Here is a 19,624-nt window from a genome sequence, read left to right on the forward strand (position 1 = left end):
GTTTATTGATGCTGTGTAGCAGTGGTGGGGAAGATCTATGGATCAGTAGCAGAGCACATGTTTGCATTCCTAGCATACCAAGGTCCAAGCCTGAGATCTCTAGGAACAGCCAAACCTTTAGAATAGCTCCCTACTGAAACCACTAGGGAGCTGCTCATAATCCCTGTGTATACCAGAGGTGAGGAACAGGCTAACATTAAATAAATTATCTTATTAAAAAGCAGCATTCATTTAAAAGCATTTAAAGCACAGACATGTGGATAAAAGTATAGCATCCTCCACTGAAAAACCCTTTCATAGCAACCAATTAATAGCCAAACCCTAAATGAAAAGATTGTTCCCCACTGGTGAAAGGAGAGCCAAGAGGGGGCCAGCCTCCAGTGGTGGGAGTTCTGAGAACCTGGGATCAGCCACCAAGAAGGCCCTCTCAAGCGTTAAGTTTCTTCCAGTGTGCCGGTTACTGTGTTGGTACTTACAAAATAAACAAACTACAGTTTAGTGCCTCAGATTATGAGGGTGTCTCTAAATACAACCCCTACGCTAAATTTCAAGTTTTACTAACTGCTGAAATAATACACCTTATTGAGTAATACTGTGTAATGTCCTATTACATTTGACATAAATTAGAGCAGGCATGAGTAACTTCAGTGTGTGTAGGAATTAATTTCCATTCTTCTGTTCCTCTGGAGGCAACAAGGACTGCCAGAAATAGTCCGAAGTATACTTCCAATACGGGGACAGTGGGGCCCTTCAATTTATTTAAAAGGTGAATGGCTAGTCCTGGAAATTTCAGAGAGAAAGAAAGTTGGGGGAGTGAGATCAGGATTTCCTCCATTTCTGCCATTTCCTTAAACATAACCTTCCTCTTGGTGTGATGACATATCTGAGGAGGAGATTTTTAACAGAGTGGGAAAATCCCTCAGACTTTTATATAGACCACCACAGCAACAAATCTTGTCTTTTAAGACATGGGAAATAGATGCTACTTTTGAAACATGACTACTAGACATTACTAACTTCATTTCGCAGTGTGGAAAGTAGTCCTTCTTATAATTTTGCAATTCCTCTTAATAATTCACATTGATACCATGAGGCAAAAATTTAGTTGAAGCAGCCTGTTGTTCACTGCTGTTATTCTGTTTCCCTCAATAGTGTTTCCTGGACACCTTTCACACTACACAGTTGTGACACTATGATTCCATTTTAACTGCCATGGCTGAATCCTTTAGAATCCTGGAACATGTAGTGCGAGGAAACACTAGAGCTATCTCCTTAGGATTCTAAATATACCCTAAACTGAAAATCCCGGGAGAATAAAGAAGAATAACACTGCAACTATATGGAATGTTTATGGGTCTAAACAGAAAAGAAGCAGGAGAACAAGTGTTTTCTCTCCTCTGGTCTGGTTTCAGTTCAAAATCTTTTTCCCCCAAGTGGTTTGTTCTGCCATACGGTGATGATCAGATGAAGATATAGATCATGATAATGCACAAACAGTAATTTTGTGCCTGTACTATGAATATCAAGAGGATAATAATTTACAGGGAAGAGGAGCAGTTCCATAGAAATCTCTTTTTTACTTTGTGTTCCTATCTCTCCTGTTTCTATCAATCCTGTCACCAGACTGCACTTTGCTGGGAGAAATGTGTATCTTGTTCTAGGCTCAAATGTATTACATCCCTTCGGGATCTAAAGGTCAAAACTACAGGCTTAGGTGGTAAAAAATGACAGAGTGCTCTAGAGGCATGTTCTTTTTCCCTCTCTGAGTGATCAGCGAAGAATTTTTTGAGTCAGACAAGCCACTGAAATATTCTCTTCAGAATCTTTTTTCCACCACCCTCTTCTCTCTCTCTGTAAATGTCTGTTCATTAGTAGGGAGATTTTCTCCCCACACATAGAACATGTGAATAGCAGAAGATGCTGGCTCTGGCTGTCATTCTGGTTGTGAACCTTCTTTGGGTTTTAGCCCAAATGTTAAAAGCACTGTCCAAATTAGAAATGTAAAAATTTCCAGAATGTTGGAAGTCAGAGAAAAATCTTTTGTCTCCACTAGCTCTGCATAGTGTCACGCAGACATAATGTACTTATTTCCGTAAAGGATGATCCCATCACAGTCGTGCAGTTGATACAAGAATATCAGATGACATTGCACAACATCGCTGTTATCCCATCCGTGGAGGGGGAATTCTCCCATTACTTTTCATCAATGGGAGTTTCCTGTTAATGAAAAGTGATGGGAGAATTCATCCCCATGGACGGTACAAGGATGGGATATTGGCGACATTGCTTGATATCATCTGATATTCTTGCTCCAATCACACGATTGTGATAGGAGCATCCCACTTTGCTCCTGTCACTTTCAGCAGTCTGATAATCTCCAATGACCGCAAAATAAGGGGTGTAGCTTGGAAGGAGCAAAACGACATTGCTCCCAAATACGAATTCTAATACCCACTCCATTAAGTTTTCTTTCTATCCCCAGATGTCTAGCATTGCAGTAACTTAAAAGTTCAGCCAAGCATTTAGAAATAAAGTTTAGGTATCCAAAGTATTTACATGAGCAGTCAAAGTTACCAAGGGAATTAAAACACAGCTAATAACACTGTTCTAAATGTGAATGATTTTCAGTGTCACTCACTGAAAAGCAAAAATGTCAAGACTTGGTGGAAGATTTCACTGAGGGGCAGAATTTTTATTTTCATGGGCGCAATTATCTCATTTTTCCCTTCCCCCAAAGCTACACCCCTGAGTTCAGCATCCTGGATTTTTCTAGCCCAGGGACATAGCTTGGGGCTTAGCAGTCCAGGGACAGGAAGCAGATGGCCTCTTACATCATCTCAGAAGGGCCTACTCCTGCTCACAGATGCTCTTCAGTGCTAGTGTGCCCCCTTATGCAGGAGTTCAATCAACCACTTCTGCCACTTCTCTGCCATAGCAGAAGGAGGCATGGAAGAGAGCAGAAGCAGTTCTAATGACTCTCACGCATCCCTAAGAGAGGAGAGAGAAGTCCTTTTCCCTCTATGTATGAGGGTTAATAGAGCCAGCGTGGTGTAGTGGTTTGAGTTTTGGACTATGACTCTGGAGACTAGGGTTCAAATCCAAGACTCAGCCATGTAAACCCACTGGGTGACCTTGGGCAAGTCACACTCTCTCAGACTCAGAGGATGGTAATGGCAAAGCCTCTCTGAAAAAACTTGCCAAGAAAACCCCATGACAGGGTCGCCATAAGTCAAAAACTACTTGAAGGCACAGAGCAGCAAGAGGACTGATAGAGCTACTACCCCTATTGTGTTCCTCCTTCCAAGGCAAGGACAGGGGGACACAGTAGGCATTGTCCAGTGATGCTGATTGCCTGGGGGCCCAGGGGTCTTGCCCACACTCCAAACCAGTCTAGTTATGCACCAGTTATGGCCTCATTCAAGATGCAAATTTTGTGTAGCCTTGGTCTGCCATGAATATTCAAAAGCTAAATATTGTTCCCATTGCAGTGGGGAAACACATTTTGACTATGACTGTTCTTCCTCTGAGCTGTGAGAGATGCTATTTAGCTATAGTGGCATAGTTGTGCCAACTGCAGTTAAAGCAGATTTGTAGGATGTGGCTTTGAGAGATAATGAATAGAAGATGTATGGTGCCTTTGAAACCTGCATGCTAGACATTAATTCTGTGTAGAAGGAAAAGTAATATTTAAGCTTATTATGTCCCATTAGATCATGTTTACCAGTGTAAAGGTATTATCACAGCATAGCTGCATATGGGATATAAATGGAAATAGCTAATACATTTTATTCTGCTTTCCTGAAAGCTGCTGTCCACTCATCTTCTTAGTCCTTTCACAGAAATGGATTTTGTCTGTTGTCCCCAACTGAGAACTAATTCATAGACCATTTTATGATTCTCAGTGTGGGGAACAAAAGTTGGGGAAGTACATTTCCTTCATTATTCATCACTTACAGCCTGACATGAATATAATGTGCAGGTCCAGGACAGCGTAGACAGTGAAGCATTCCCATTTCAGCTGTTCTTGTCACCTGAACTTGCTTACTTCACCTTTCCTAGATTTGTTATGCATTGCTGGAGTTGAAGGGCTGCTTCAAATCTCCTTAACTGTAGTGTGGGTGGAAAGCATGTGAAAGTTATTTTGGAACTACAACTGAGGGATTCTGATGGGTGTCATTCCCACAACTTTTCAAAGCTCTACTAGGATGCTTTTGTGGGGTTGGTCTCGGATCAGAAAGTTCAATTTTCAGATCTTTGTTCAGTTTTGAAGTCCATTTGGTGGTATTGGCATCTCAGTTTAATTTTCCTCGGGGTGTAATTCAATTAGAATTTGAAAACTCTTTCTGTACTCTTAGGAATTTATCAGATAAAGGGAATTGGAAGTATAATTCGAAGGCAATCTGAATGCAATCATGGGGTTTAACATTATTGCGTGATAACCCACTACACACAAATTCGGGCAAGGGGAAGTCAGTCCAAACGCAATCATGTGGTTTCACATTATTGCGTGATAGACAGCCATACACAAATTCGGGCAATGGCATGCTATTTTTGGGCAATGAGGAGCCAGTTCAAATGCAATGCATATTCACGTAATTGTGCAAAACTAGCAACTTTAAGTGAATCCATTTTGGTCCCACTTTCTTTTCATTTGAATTTAAGAGAAATTCCTCACGTTTGATAAACTCCTCAGTTTGTGGATGATTTTTCACCTGGGACCTCTGGGGAAAGTAACATTTTCTTCTTTTTGTCTTTCAGTGCATAGTTTGGGACTGGGATTCCAATGGAAAGCATGATTTCATTGGAGAGTTCAGTTCAACCTTCAAGGAAATGCGTGGAGCAATGGAAGGAAGACAGGTAGGTTCCAGTGATTGCATGCCATTTGAAAGACACTGAAGAGTTAAAGTATTAATACATTGTCAGTCAGGAGAAAACAGTGGGGCCAGCAATGCTGAAGTAGAAAGAAGGCAATACATCTGCCTGTTGGCATTAGCAGGGTAATCTGCAGCTGGGAAAGGATGTAGTTGTAGCAAGTTACCTTGGAAGTGATGTCCAGGATGATGAATTAAAAGGCAGTGGGGAAAGTAGCAGGGAAGCCAGAAAGAGCCAACTTGGCTTTATAAACAAACTGGCCAGGCTCAGTGATCCTAAGCCCAGCAGCACTACCTGTGACCATCGTGCTAGAAGCAGCTGTGGATAATTTGACCAGTGGAGGAACCCCAGGAATCATCCTCTTACCCAGCAAATCCAGAGATAACCAACAACTTGGTCATTTACCAAGGGGAGCTGTATCTTTGGGGCTTGAAACTTTAGAGATGCAGGAAAAGGTTTACACAGGGGTTCTTTGATTTAGAGGAACAAAGTCCAGAGATTTGCAAAAGATCTTGATGTAAACGTTCATTTGGAGAGACTTTTCTTGGAAGGAAGCCACTGTTGTAAACCCAGGGGAAGAAAGCCCTGACTGAAATAAGCAATATCACTTCTTGAATCATAGAACTGGTACAGGCTATGTAGAAAAAAAGAGGAGGAGACCTAAAGGCATGCTGGATAGGGCATAACGCAAGGAGGCAGGTACAACGGGAGTGGGAGTCCTTGTCATGCAATTGAGAGAGGTGCAGTGATGATTGCCTGGAAAGTGGTATGTTCCCATTTTATTGTTACTGGCATGATTGCTCTAAGAATGAGGCTTGTGCTGTAAAATCTTCAGCCAGAGAACTCTAGTGCATCACCAGATGTTGATGTGTGCCTTAAAGTTATTTCCAATTTATGGCAATCCTAAGGCAAACCTATCACAGGGTTTTCTTGGCAAAATTTATTGGGGGGATAACATCTGCTTTCCTTTGAGGCTAAGAGAGTGTGACCTGCCCAGGATCACTCAGTTGGTTTCCATAGCTGAGTGGGAATTTGAGCCCTGGTCTCCAGAGTCATAGTGTGCATCTACGCTGTAGAAATAATGCAGTTTGATACCATAAACTGCCATGGCTCCATCCTATAGAATCATGGGATTTGTTGTTTTGTGACACACCAGCACTCCTTGGAAGAGAAGGTAAAAGGTAAAAAGGGTCTTGGCCTTCAGGTACAAGGACAACAGGAAGAAGGTTAGCCTAACCTCCTTCAAAAAGGGTTCCACAAACAGGGAGCAGCCATCAAAACCATATTGTGTGGGTGACCGACCTGGTATTTTCACCAAAGGTGCCTTTAGGACTGACAGATGTTGTCTCCTAAAAATTTTAATAGCCAGGTGCCCTCTTATTGGAAAATAAATAACTTGGATCCAGTGATACAGGACTTCAGTGATCATAAGCAGGACGTTGAACTCTGTCCAGAAATAGACTAGCAAATGAATCTGTCATAAGAAGGAACTTGTGTACTCCCTGTAACTGACTCCAGCAATAGCATTTGGAACAGGCTAAAATTTCCAAACATTTTCTGAAAGTGGTTCCACAAGGTATTAACATTAATCCAAATATGATATAACTAGGACAACATGTAATCAGGTCCAAACCTGATATCTCCACTACATGGATGTGGAGGGAAGCATCTGGAAGACATGCATAAACAAGGACATCATCTATCACACCTGTTTTGGTGGCTAGTAAATATCTTAATAAATAGTAGAAGCGTTATTATATTTTTAGATTCATTTTCTATAGAATGTATACAGCTATTCTTGCTACCCACCCACACATCCCTTCTTTGTTTGGCATGTAAGATATGTTAAAATGTCACTAGTGATTTCCATAGGTACTGGGGCTGAGCTGGATTTAAATTGGAATTTCTTAGCAAGCTTCTTACTCCTTTGTGTGTAGGTGACCTCTCACTTGGTAGGGTCAACTTATTAGCAACCTTGAGATCCAAAATGCTGTCTGTTTCTGGAAAGGGTATAAAAAATTCTGATCCTATCGTGGTATAGTATGTTCTTTTATTCTATAACCTGTATTATTCTGTAAGCTGGGGAATACTAATGCTTTATGGAAAAGTAGAATGCCCCTCCTTTCCCCCAGTGTTCCTCTCCATTTCTGTAATAGAAAAATGTGTGGGAGGTGTTAAAGAAGAGTGTTGTAGGATCCTTTAGGGAAGGGTTATCCAGTGTGTGGCCCCAAGGGCCATCCATCGTCATTGTTGAAATATCTACAACTGTGACAATGGGGCTTTATTTGGTAGGGCAAGACCACCCTAGGTAACATGTATACCTTCTCTGAGAGGCTAATCAGCATTCCTGAAGGCCTCCTGCAAGTGCAAGTAGATTTATAGGCAAGGCATTTACTAAAATACTATTAACTTTTAAGAGATGGCAGATTTACCATGTTTACTTCTTGCACTATACAGTGAGCCCTTGGTATCCTCTGGGGTTTGGTCCCCTGTGGATACCAAAATCAGTGGTTGCTCAAGTACCATTATATACAGTGGCATCATAAAATGCTGTCCCTTACATAAAATGGCAAAATGAAGGTTTGCTATTTGAAATTTATATATTTTTAAAAATATATATTTTCAAGTTGTGGATGCTTGAATCCATGGATAAAGAATCAATGGATATGGAGGACTGACTATATAATAAAGGATAAAAGTTCTGCTTTAATGAAAACAGAAAATCTATCCCATTCCACCACTTCATAGAGAAAAAATAGGATAATTTTGGCTCTGAGCAGATTCAAGTGTAGAAGACATTCTCAGTACTAATGATTGAAGCCAGAGGTCTTAAAGTAAAGTAATGTGGAGGACTTACAGGTTTGCTTTGGCAAGATGGCTGCCATGCCAGTACAGTTGGCCTTTCTTATACACGGATTTTTTATACACGGAATCAAGAATACACGGCTTGAAAATGTTCAAAAAAAGTATAAATTTCATATATCAAACCTTGATTTTCCATTTTTTATTTTTGCTAAGCCATTATATTTAATGGGACTTGAGCATACACAGATTTTGTTATACATGGGGGATCTTGGAACCATACCCCAGCGTATAACAAGGGTCCACTGTATATGATAGTAGAAGTAACAGCAGTAGCAAACGCAAAATGTGTATTTTGGCTGAAGGTGGTGCCCTCACAAAATAAGAATTCTGCTGTCATGAAATTTTTCTTCTTTCTCCACATTTCTAGCATTTCAGAGTGAGACACTGAAAATCGTTCACATTTACAGCTCTTATATTTGTTAGGTTCACTTGTCCTTGGAAACATTGCTAGCCCTTTTTCTTTGGATGCCCAATTGTATTTCTAAATAGTTGGCTGAAGTATTAAATTACTGCAATGCTAAAAATTTGGGGACTAAAGCAAAAAATTATTTTGGAGGACAGAAATCTTATTGAAGGAGTAATGCCTTCATTTTACTCCCCACTCCATACAGCCCTGGCATAGGTCACAAATTTGAAGAATAGACCTATTGGTCATATTATTGAGATCAAATTATTTCTACATTACTTGTTCTCCACTGCCCAAATAAACTACCCTGGATTGATCTCTTGTTGTGTAACAGAATTCTGATGTTTGTGAGATTTTTGTTCAAATGAATTCACAGCATGTGCGCTTATTTCATTGGTTTTCTGTCAACCAGAACTGCAGTGCCTAAATATCTGTATTAATATCTCTTTCGAAAGTCTATAGAAGGCTCCATAACCACATTCAAAAGCATATACAGAGTTCCTATGACCAGGAACCCAATGTTATCAAAGTTCCCAGTCTCAGGAGCACTCATAACCACATTCAACCAAACATATTTATAGTTCTCTGCTGACTTTCATGGTCAATATGCAAAGGACTAGCTTAATTCTAGATGCATGGAAATAGTCGGGTGGTTGGGCTTATGTGTGCACCCCATCTCCAGTTTTAGCCTTACCAGTAATCAAGCAAAGACCCAAACAGGACTTTGGAGTACTGGGATTTGTAGTTTGATTATCTGGTTGGCAGATACTTTGGTCTGTAGTTTGAAGGAAAGTAATAGAAATCTCAAAAAAAAAAATCCATAGTTAAATGTGCTTTCAAGATTTGGTTTAGGGAAAGGTACAGGCCATAAACTGCTAGTTTGTGATTTTCTGCAAAGAAAAAAGTGTTTCAAAGTACAGGAGAAGGGGGAGAAAGCCCAAGTCTCATTCATGTGCTACCAAACCAATTAAATAACCCCAAATAATTTGCCCATGAACTTCATGCTAAACTACAGATCTAAACTCATATTTCTTTGATCGAAGTCAAACGGTCTATTCATCTTGTGCATCTGAAGAAAAATAGCCTTTTGAGTTTGGCCTCTGATTTTTTTCTGCAAGAAAGAACGAACACACACACACAAATGTTTACAGCCGTTCATTTTTCCACATCAGAAAGGCAAAAAATATGTGATCATATGTGCCATATCAAAGCTGGCTTTTTCATACCTTCAGTGCTACATGATTCTCAACAGTAATTGATACATCCTTCAGTTTTTAACAAAACAGAGCATTTATACACACGCATAATAAATTTTGATCAAGCCAAGCCAGAGTGCCAAGGAAATTCCTCTGCTCAGCTAAAGAAAACTAGAGGGATTTAAAAATAACCCTAAAATGAAGATGCACCTGGACAATTAGCAATGGGAATATTATGTAACCAAAAATCTGTTTTCTATTATAGGAACAAATAGTTAAATGAATGTTTAGAAACCCTCTTTCATGTGCAATCTCCATGGAAATTTCCACTTGGTAATGTTATTTAATTTGGCTCCTTTATAATTTGTGTATTATAAAACACTCATGTGATGTGAATACTGTCTGTTCTCTGGTAATTTATAGACAAGTGGTTGGATCCAACCTAAGCTGCTCAAACTTCAGTACCACTGAAATCATTTGTCATAACAGTGATCTCAGTGGAAATGCCTAAACTAAGGTATAACAGTTATGGTCCATATCCAACCTAAGGTATGGAAAAACACTGAGCTAATTGAAACTAAATTCTGTTAACTATAATTTTGTTAACTGTTGAAGTGTGTACCATTTACCATTATACACATATCTTATCTATGAGAACTAGTCACACTTTTAAATTAGTACATTTTCTAAATTCCATACATTCGAGGGCAACAGTTTTATTGCTTTGTGGTGTACAGTGTAAATGTAAAATTGCCTTCAGTTGTTTTCCACAATATTTGAATAGCTACAGCCAAAAAGCACATGACCATATCAGATGGAGTAAATGCTTTGAGTAGCAAGTCAACCCTTCTTGTTTGCAAAGATAGAAGTAACTAAAACAAATATTAGTTTCTTGGGCATTTTCCCCCAACCTCTTTTTCTCTGTTAAGCAGATGTTTAGCAGTTAGCTGAAACTTGTGAACATTTTTTACAACTTTTTCCCAGAGCACTGCCATAAAATGCTGTCTAATTCTGTGCTAGTTCATCAACAATGAACCAGTTAGTTCATTTCCCTGACTCTGGGAGACTAAAAAGTCCCATCTATCTGAATAAGGTATGTAAATAGGATAAAGTTCAAAACACACTGCAGAAAGAATCCAGTTTGAGCCCACTTTAACTGCCCTGGCTCAATGAAAGGGAATTCTTGCATTGAATTTTGTGAAACGTTTAGCTTTCTCAGCCTGAGAGCTCTTGTGCCACAATTAACTACAATTCCCAGAATTACCTAGTATTGAGCCAGGGCAGTTAAAGCAGTCTCATATTGGATTATTTCTGCAGTGTGTTTTGGATGTAAGGTACCAGAGGTCATAGTAGACACATTAAGAATTTTTTTCAGGAACTGTGGTTACTAGCCTCAGAAAAATTATAACAATGACTTACCTAATATACAAAGGGGTCTTGTAGCACTGTTGAAATTAACTGAGCAAAAGTAACTTACTTAGAAGCAAAGGAGGCCGAAAGCAGCTGAAAGTGGTTGCCGCTGTGGTCCTGAACAAGTCACTGGCAAAAATTGGATTTTCCCACTCCTTTTTCCAGTGGCCTGAACCTGCTTTAGGCGACCCCAGAGCAGCTTCCAGCTACTCTGGAGGCATGCATCGTCTGCAAGCCCTGCCCCTGGAGCTGCCAGAAACCACACATTTTGTTCCATCTGCTTCAGGGCTTAGTTAGCAAGATTGTTTCATTGGAATGTAACTTAACTAGCTGCTTTAAAATATAACTTCCATACTCTGTGTATCCCTTTATAGTCCTTTGTAGTTCAAGAATTGGTGTATCATTGTTGCAAAAAAACTTGACAAATTTTGAGAGACTAAGTATAGATCATTCTTAGCATTAGATAGCAGCATCAAAACATTATATGTAGGACAAATTTTTGATGTTGAGTTATTGAACTGAGAGAAGATTCAGGACTCATATTATGTCCTACATATGGCCAAATTTGAGTTATGAGGTTATCTCTGCCAGCTTTGTTTCCCAGCTACATTCTAGAAAGTCATAGTTTCTCTGTCAGGATATGGAACAGGGGCAGACTGTCAATGTGAACAAGCACTCAAGAGAACAGTAGGGAAGGAAATGTTGGAAATTTTCCCAGGCACATGTGGTCCCATATCTGTCTGTTACCTCAACTGGAAAAAAATAATTTCACAAGATGAATAACTGAGCTGAAGGGCACACTGGGGAGTGCTAAGCTATCTGGGCTGCACACAGTTAGAAAGTATTTCTCTAGTTAGATTGTCTAGTTATCAGTTCCATTGCCAGATTCCAAGATGACAGGATTGAAAGTTTAAATAAATAAATAAATAAATAAATAAATAAATAATAAATTTTTTATTTTTATACCGCACCTTCCAAAGATCAGGGCGGTTTACAGTGGGATAAAAACAGTACAGATAAACAACATACATTAATATAAAAATACATACAGTGAAATAAAAATAAACTAAGAGCCCCGTTAGCCAATCCTCTTGCTCTTAAAGAGGAAGGGAGGTCTGTTAGGACTTTACTCGGGGATGCAGACTGAAATAGAAAGGTTTTTAGTTCTGCTTGGAGAGCATATTTTCTGCTTTTGGGGGGTTACTAGACATTTGAGCAGCAGCAAATGTGTTGCATAGCAGTCATTGGAAGGATTAATGATCCTAAGAAGTATCAGCAGAAGAATGTTAAATGCTTGATAATATTAACTTGCAGCAAAAATGCATCCATGTCTTAGTTCTCACAAACTTCAGAGGAGATGTTAAAAAAACATCTTGAATATATTTTTAAAAATAGCATTTTGGGTAGAAAAATAGCATTTCTAGCCTTACCTTCTCTCTGCCATCCTGGGAGAGATGATAGTTACATTAGGAAACAATGCACTAAGAGGATGATTTATAAAACACTCACAGTAATGCTGGATTTTTCATCTACAAATAATCCAAATGCATGTGCATGCATCCAACAAGTTTCATTCTTGAAGCGGAAATAAAACTGATTAACTGTGCAGTTCTGTATCATTTCTCTGTAATATACTCAGAATTCAGTCAGTCAATGGGTTTGTTCCCATGTTAATGTATATAAGATCAACCAATTACCCTAGAGTTAGCCCAGGTGAACTTCATATGCCTTACTTACTTCTGAGTGTATGTAAAATTGCATTGCCAATGTAAAATGTCACTTTAAGCAATTTGTGACTTCAGCACCAACCATTTACTCAAGTGTAAGTGGTTGATTATTTACCCTCCAAAGAATATTGTCAAGCTTATTAAACAGCATAACACAGATAAATAGCTTGCAAACACCAATAAGAGTGTTGATGGACTATGAGTACTGATGTGTGATCACATCAAAGAAATGGACATGATAGAGAGACAGACACCCCAGAGACCGGGGGGGGGGGGGGGACCCATTCATGCTGACTCAAATGAGGCAGTGTTGATATAAACATTCTGCCTTGCATGGTTTCATTGTCAGTGGACAACAGTTTAATAATAAAGTACATTTTGGAAATGTGTCCAAACACGAGAGATCAATTTCAGTGTAAATGTATTTTTCTGAGATTAACCTATATATGTAAAAGTGATATGAACACATAAAAAATTAATTGCTTCAGCCTCTATCAGTGCTCAGTAATGCCGCAGAAACAATTTTGTCAATGAAACTGAGCTGTAAAAGTCTTGAATCTGGGACCCAGAGAGTCAGATGGCAATGTGCTACTAGTTCTGTGTCATAGTTTTCCAGATGTGGATGTCACTGGCTTTGTCTCTACTGTATTTGGATACTACCAACTATTCTAAAGGCCAAGTGGAGATACGTACTACATATAGTATGCTCCACAATTCTCAGAGAATGTTTTGGGGCAGTAGTTTACAAAATGGACCTATGAAGCACCAAATTATAGCAACTTCCTAGAAAAATTATACTTTGGATTGGAGCTCCTAGAGTGCTCCAGCCAGCATGGCTTTGCTGGCTGGGGGATTTTGGGAGTTGTAGTGCTGACAGGTTTTTCAAGCTCTCATCATGACTAGCTTCAATCAGTCAAAGCATCTTCAGGACAAGATACAATTTATGTATCTTGCTCCCCGAGAGGCCATTTTCTAAGGTTGCCAAATCACAGGTGATAAGTCAATTAGCTATGATGGCTAAATGGAACTGCCAGATACAGAGAGAGTGTATCTCTGTGTAACAGTTGCTCTCAGGCACACAGTGAGATATCATTTATAAGTTTAATTTTTGTTGTTGTTGTGTGCCTCCAAGTAATTTTCGACTTATGGCAACCCTAAGGCAAAGCTAAGGGGTTTTCTTGGCAAGATTTGATCAGAGCAGATTTTTGCTCGGACTGAGAACATGTGACTTGCCCAAGGTCACCCAGTAAGTTTCATGGCCAAGCTGGGAATTGAACCCTGCTCTCCAGAGTCATACTCCAACGTTCAAACCACTACACCACACTGTTTCATACTGGCCTTATAGTTTCTCCTCAGGTATCTGTGTGATCTGGGAACAAGATGGTGGACCAGAGCCTTAAAACATTAGATTTTTGAAATAGAATTCAGCAGCCAGCATAACCAGTGACCCTTTTATCAGGTGGACTGTAAGAGCTGTAACTTTCCTAAGCTCTATGCTTGTCTAGTTTTACCCTGGAATATTATATTGACAGAGAATGGGAAAATTCATTAGTATTGCCTTCTCCCATATTTGATTTTTAATAGCTTTTTTCTTTCTATACTAAATATGAATACATTTTCACATTTTATTGAATTATGCAAAATAATAATAATAATCTGAAATAAAATCCCTACCCTATAACCAACATCAAGAAGAACATGTTGCATCTACCTACCATATAGATGCAGGACGTCTTTGGAAAATAAAAGTGTCAAGGTGAATACACTGTTGTCTCTTAAAGCCTGGGTTCTGGGTGGACATACCTGTCAGTTCCAGGTTTCTCTGATATTCCAGCATTTTTAATTTCAAATTCTTTCCATCCTGATTTTTTTGAATTTTGACAAACTCTTATCAAAACCAGACTAAATTGAAATTCTCATCCATCCCTAATATTGATGATGTTAATGTTCTTGTTCAAGAACTGTGGGAAGAACAGAATTCCTCTCAATTTGGGAGCGCAAATGTCTCTATTTACCAAGTAGCAGAAACAAACAACAACAGACAGCTTATGGAAGAGGATGGAACTTCAGCCCATGTACTTCATTTGGCCTGCTCAAGATTTATGTCCAACCTGCAAAAAAAAAAAAAAAAAAAACACCCTACCTCTCTGACCAAGGCAAGAGATCTTGTCTGATCTTGGTAGCTAAATAGTGTAATCCCTGGTTAGTAACTGGATGGGAGATGACTAAAAAACACCAGGTGCTGCCAACTATATTCCAGAGGGAGGCAGTGGCAAAACCACTTCTGCATATTCCTTGCCTAAGAAAACCCTATGGAATTGATAAGGTTGCCATAAGTTAACAGGTGATTGAAAGGCACACATTTACACATATCATCTCTTAGCTACTAGGGAGTGGAATGCCTGCTATCTGACCAGTGATTAGATGCTTTCTAATTCTTTTTCTGGTTTTCAGCTAGCACATTCAGGAGTTGCCTGGATTCCAGTTAAGACTCAGCTAGCCCCTGCAAATGCTGGCCAAACACTTCACTCCTCCTTCTCTCTCTTTCCCAAGAGACAAAAAGGGAAGAGGGAAAATTAAAGCTGGATTCCTGACCAAAGCACCAGATTGATATGACTGGAAGTGGGCATGCCCTGATGTCAGAGTGTAGCAAAACCCACTGACAACATCAGGCCCAGGGAGGCCTTGGAAGGGGGCATCACAGATTATGGCCATTGCCACAGTCTTATTTGTGGGCTTCTAACATTCAGGCTGGTGTTAAAGATGGAAATATAACAGTTAAAGGGCATAGGCAATTGTGGCAGGGAGAATTTTTACACCCCTGCATCCCTGTGACAGACTATCCTGTCCTCTTCAGTTAAAAATCCAAACCAGGAGTCACTTCCAATTATGACTTCTGTATTTGTGGGGCTAGGTGTTTTAAGAGGTCTCCAGGAGTAACAGCTGATCTATGGAGTTTATCAGACAAGGGAAATTGGAAGTATAATAATAATAAATAATAATAAAAATTTTATTTCTGTCCCGCTTTTTGCCAGGCAATCAAAGCGGCATACAACAGGTTAAAATACATCCATATATACATAATACCCCCCTTAAAACAAGATTAAACCATCTAAGATTAAAAACTACATATTAAAACCAACTAAGCTAAATAAAATCATCATAGGCAGAGTTCGCTGGATGGGAAGTCTTATTTGTGGCCGAGCATTTTATTCCGGGAAGGCTTGCTGGAAGAGATCCATCTGAATGGCTTTTTTAAAGCTCTCTAGATTGGTAATTTGACGGATCCCGTCCGGCAGGCCATTCCATAAATTGGGAGCGGCTGCAGAGAATGTCCTCTGGGAGGTCGCCGTCAACCTGGTCTTTAAGGGCTGTAATAAATTCCTCCCAGAGGACCTGAATGTACGGGGCGGATTATATGGAAGCAGGCGATCCCTTAGATAGGTTGGGCCCAAGCCATGTAGGGCTTTAAAGGTGATAACCAACACCTTGTACTGTGCCCGGAAACTGATTGGCAGCCAGTGGAGTGACTTCAGTATTGGTGTTATATGGTCACTCCTTGCAATGGCAATACAATTATGGGGTTTCACGTTATTGCGTGATAGACTACCACACGCAATTTCGGGCAATGGCAAGCTATTTTCGGGCAATGGGAAGTCAGTTCGAACACAATTCAAATTAATAAATTCACTGAACTAGCAAATTCATGTGAATGCGTTCTGGCCCCACTTTCTATTCATTCGAAATTGAGAGAAATTCCTCCCATGTGATAAACTCCAATGAGGGAGTAGCTTCCAGCAAGGGATTGGGATGAGATCAGGATCTTGGGAGTCACAACAATTAAGCTTCGAGCCAGTTAAGACCTATAAGCTACCCTTTCCTCATCCTGGCACTCAATGTTGCCAACAAGCCTTACAGATATTCCCCGGAATGTTTTACCAAAATCCAAACTCCCCGGAATTCCTCAAAATTTATTATTATTATTCAGTCAAAACCTCCGGAAATAAATTCATTAAATTCCCTGGATTCCAAGGAATTACCCAGAAATTGGCAACAGTGCTGGCACTAGAATTTATAGGGGCAGGAAAGGCCCAGGTGCCCCACAGTAGGTGCCTATCTACTAGATGGAGAATGAGAAGGCAAATGAAGATAAATTTGCCTTCTCCAGAGAGGCAGAAATAACATTCTTACACCTGAATCACTTTGCAAATACATATGACAAATTAGTCTTCACAAACATGTCTGCCAAGTTAGGCCCCATACAGACAGGCCAAAATAAAGCTGCTTCAGGTCACTTTGGAGGTATGTTGTTTAAATTATGCATGTGTCCTAAGAGTCCGGAAGCTGCTTCCTTAGGACTGGAATGTGGTTTTGGCATTGCTTCCGGACTCTTAGGACGCATGCATCATTTAAACGACATACCTCCAAAGTGACCCGAAGTAGCTTTATTTTGGCCTGTCTGTATGGGGCCAATGACAACTATTTTTTGCATAAATAATATTTCTACCAGGCCCCAAATTAGGGTTAATTCCTCCATTAATTTTTAATGTTTAGATGTCTTTTGTTGATGTTGTGTCTTTTCAAGTCTTTCCTGATTTATGGTGACCCTATCATGAGGTTTTCACAGGCTGAGAGTATGTGACTTGCCCAAGGTCATCTAGTAGGTTTCCATGGCTGAGCAGAGAATCGAACCCTGGTCTCCAGGGTCATAAGCCACTACTCAAACCACTACTCCATGCTGGCTCTTAAATGTCTTTAACTTTAGGCTATATTGTGTGATTTTTGTTTTTCATCTTCAGAGTGCACATTATGTAACCAGAATAAATTATTCACTTTCTTACATGAAATGGCTTTCATGCTCTGACTTGTGTTTTCACAGGTACAATGGGAGTGCATAAACCCCAAGTACAAAGTAAAGAAGAAGAATTACAAGAATTCTGGCATCGTCATTCTTAATCTGTGTAAGGTACTGTCACTTAAATAGCATTTAATCTGTGTTAGGTACTATCATTTAAACAGCAGTTCAATCATTAAAAGTGGACATTTTTTTAACCAGAATTAAAAGCCAGATTAAGAAAAGAGAATCATGTTCAACGCTCTACATTTGTTTGGACTTTCTATATTTAAACTTGCTTCTCTCTTCCCTCCCCGCAAGAAACACTGGAATATGTCATAGACATTCATTATAGTGAGGGACTCCCAGAGGTAGCATAACAGATGTTGCTAAGTCAAGGTGGATCAGAGTTTTCATGGGATGACAGTTGCTGCTCAGAAATGTGGTTGCTGACCCTTACAAATCCATTCTGTTCCCTGGGTATATCCAAAGGCATATTTTCTCAGTGCTTTACTGGCTTTCCAAATTCATGTCACTGAAGCAAACGTGGATACAATCTAACCAGATGGTGAAGTGGATGCTGTAATACACATATCATTTTATTGTTCATGATGTTCTGTTGTTTACATAGCAGCTGTTGAGAGCTTAAATTCTAGGTGTGAATTTGATTATTGGAAAACAGGTTTAATGTACTCGCTATCTATCTTGAAGATATGGCAAAAGATAACACAGAAAATTCAAATACAGGAGTGAGTGCAACAGTGTCTATACTAGGGTAATGGAACCATTACCCGCAAGCCTAATTTGGCCAACAGGTGGTCCCAATCAGTCCTAGGAAGGATCAGGATGACTTTGTCCCTTCCTACCCTCTTTTAAAAAGTCTGTCCCTTCTGGATTCCCTTCATCTCACTACTATCCCCATCAGACACTGGCTGGCATCCTGTTAGTGATATATGCAAGCATATCCACCTTATGCCTACATAATATTATCATCATCATTATCATTATCGCATAATATTCTCAGTCCAGGACTCAGAGCAGTTTACAAAAATTAAAAGAGATACAGCTAAAAAAAGTAACATCATACAAAAGTTAAAAACATAATTAAGCTATCAATAAAACTAAAAGCAGTTAATAAGAGTAGCCATTAAAAAGAAACTCCACAAATATAAAAAGCACAGCACATGAATTTGCCTGGATGGATGGTGGTGGTGGTGGTGGTTGTTAAGGTTAGTATTCTCTTCCACACCCTACAATGACCAAAGCATGCCCAGTCACATTTTTTGCTGTGATAGCCCCATTGAATGTCCATTCTATGAATGGCAGAGAGAATTGGGGCATGGAGAAGCATTTGGCTATGTTGCATAGCCAGACACAGATCAGTGACATTGTCTGCCGAGACCCTGGCAGATCTCAGCAAAAGATAGCATCAGGCTGCATCCAGCTATGATACATAGCCAGATGCTTTTACACACACACACACAGAGAGAGAGAGACTGCTTCCTGCTCTCCACTAGCCATAGAATGGCCATTTAGGTGCACTATGGCAGCAGAACTGTCAATCCTGGGAATGGTGAGCAGGGAGATGTATGAATGTTCTGCCTGCAGAACTTTTGCACTATGCTGAGCAATGTAGTATCTCAACCCCAGAGCTAGAGGACTTCTTATTTCCCATTAGAAATAGGCCTCATATTGAGTGTCGCCAGGATTCAGGGCACTGTCTGAAAATCTTATTCCTATGCTTTTGTGGGTCTCCAGTGGGTGGAGAAATCTCTGGCAGGTGATGCACACACATGGTATATTAGATTATATTGTATGGGGTGACTTTAAAGCAGGAGTGGTTAAAGTGTGGTCCAAGGGCCACATACAGCATTGAGTCCCCAAAGCAGCCCTCCAGAACCCCTCCATCTCTCTCCAAATTAATTTTTGGGGCTGATTTTTGAGTGACTGTTTCTCTTGTGAATCATCCAAACATACCCAAAACTGTCTGCTTCTACCAACTCCTTAGAGCACCCCAAATCCCACCCTAAAAATGAAAAATGGTCCCAAAATCAGACCAACTGGCATTCAAAAGTCACTTTCAGCATGCTGAAATTCATCAGTGTGCCTGCCAGGTGGACATGGAAGAAAGAAATGCCCCCCCCCCCATCAGTCTGAGCATGTTTCAGCTTACCTTGATAGCTTTTCCACTTTTACAGCCATACTGATCCCTTTTCCTTTCTCACACTGGGTGTGTAAGTGTATTGCTTGTTCCTATAATACAAGCAACACCCTCTTCTATGCAACCATTAAATGGATAGAAGCCCTGCCCCTT

At 39.9% G+C, this 19,624-nt stretch overlaps 1 protein-coding gene across 3 annotated transcripts in view; it reads left to right on the top strand.

The window, feature by feature from the left end:
• Positions 1–19,624, top strand: part of LOC149309669 (copine-4) — a 216,566-nt gene that overhangs the window by 163,538 nt on the left and 33,404 nt on the right. For all 3 annotated transcript variants that reach the window (XM_089532811.1, XM_089532813.1, XM_089532812.1), the window contains exons 8-9: positions 4,759–4,857; positions 17,356–17,442. In XM_089532811.1, coding sequence (XP_089388937.1) covers positions 4,759–4,857; positions 17,356–17,442 — 186 coding nt within the window. The remainder of the gene's footprint in view (positions 1–4,758; positions 4,858–17,355; positions 17,443–19,624) is intronic.

This window comes from Sceloporus occidentalis, unplaced genomic scaffold, assembly GCF_023333645.1.
Source record: "Sceloporus occidentalis isolate IW3139 unplaced genomic scaffold, rSceOcc1.0.p SCAF_7, whole genome shotgun sequence".
NCBI lineage: Eukaryota > Metazoa > Chordata > Lepidosauria > Squamata > Phrynosomatidae > Sceloporus > Sceloporus occidentalis.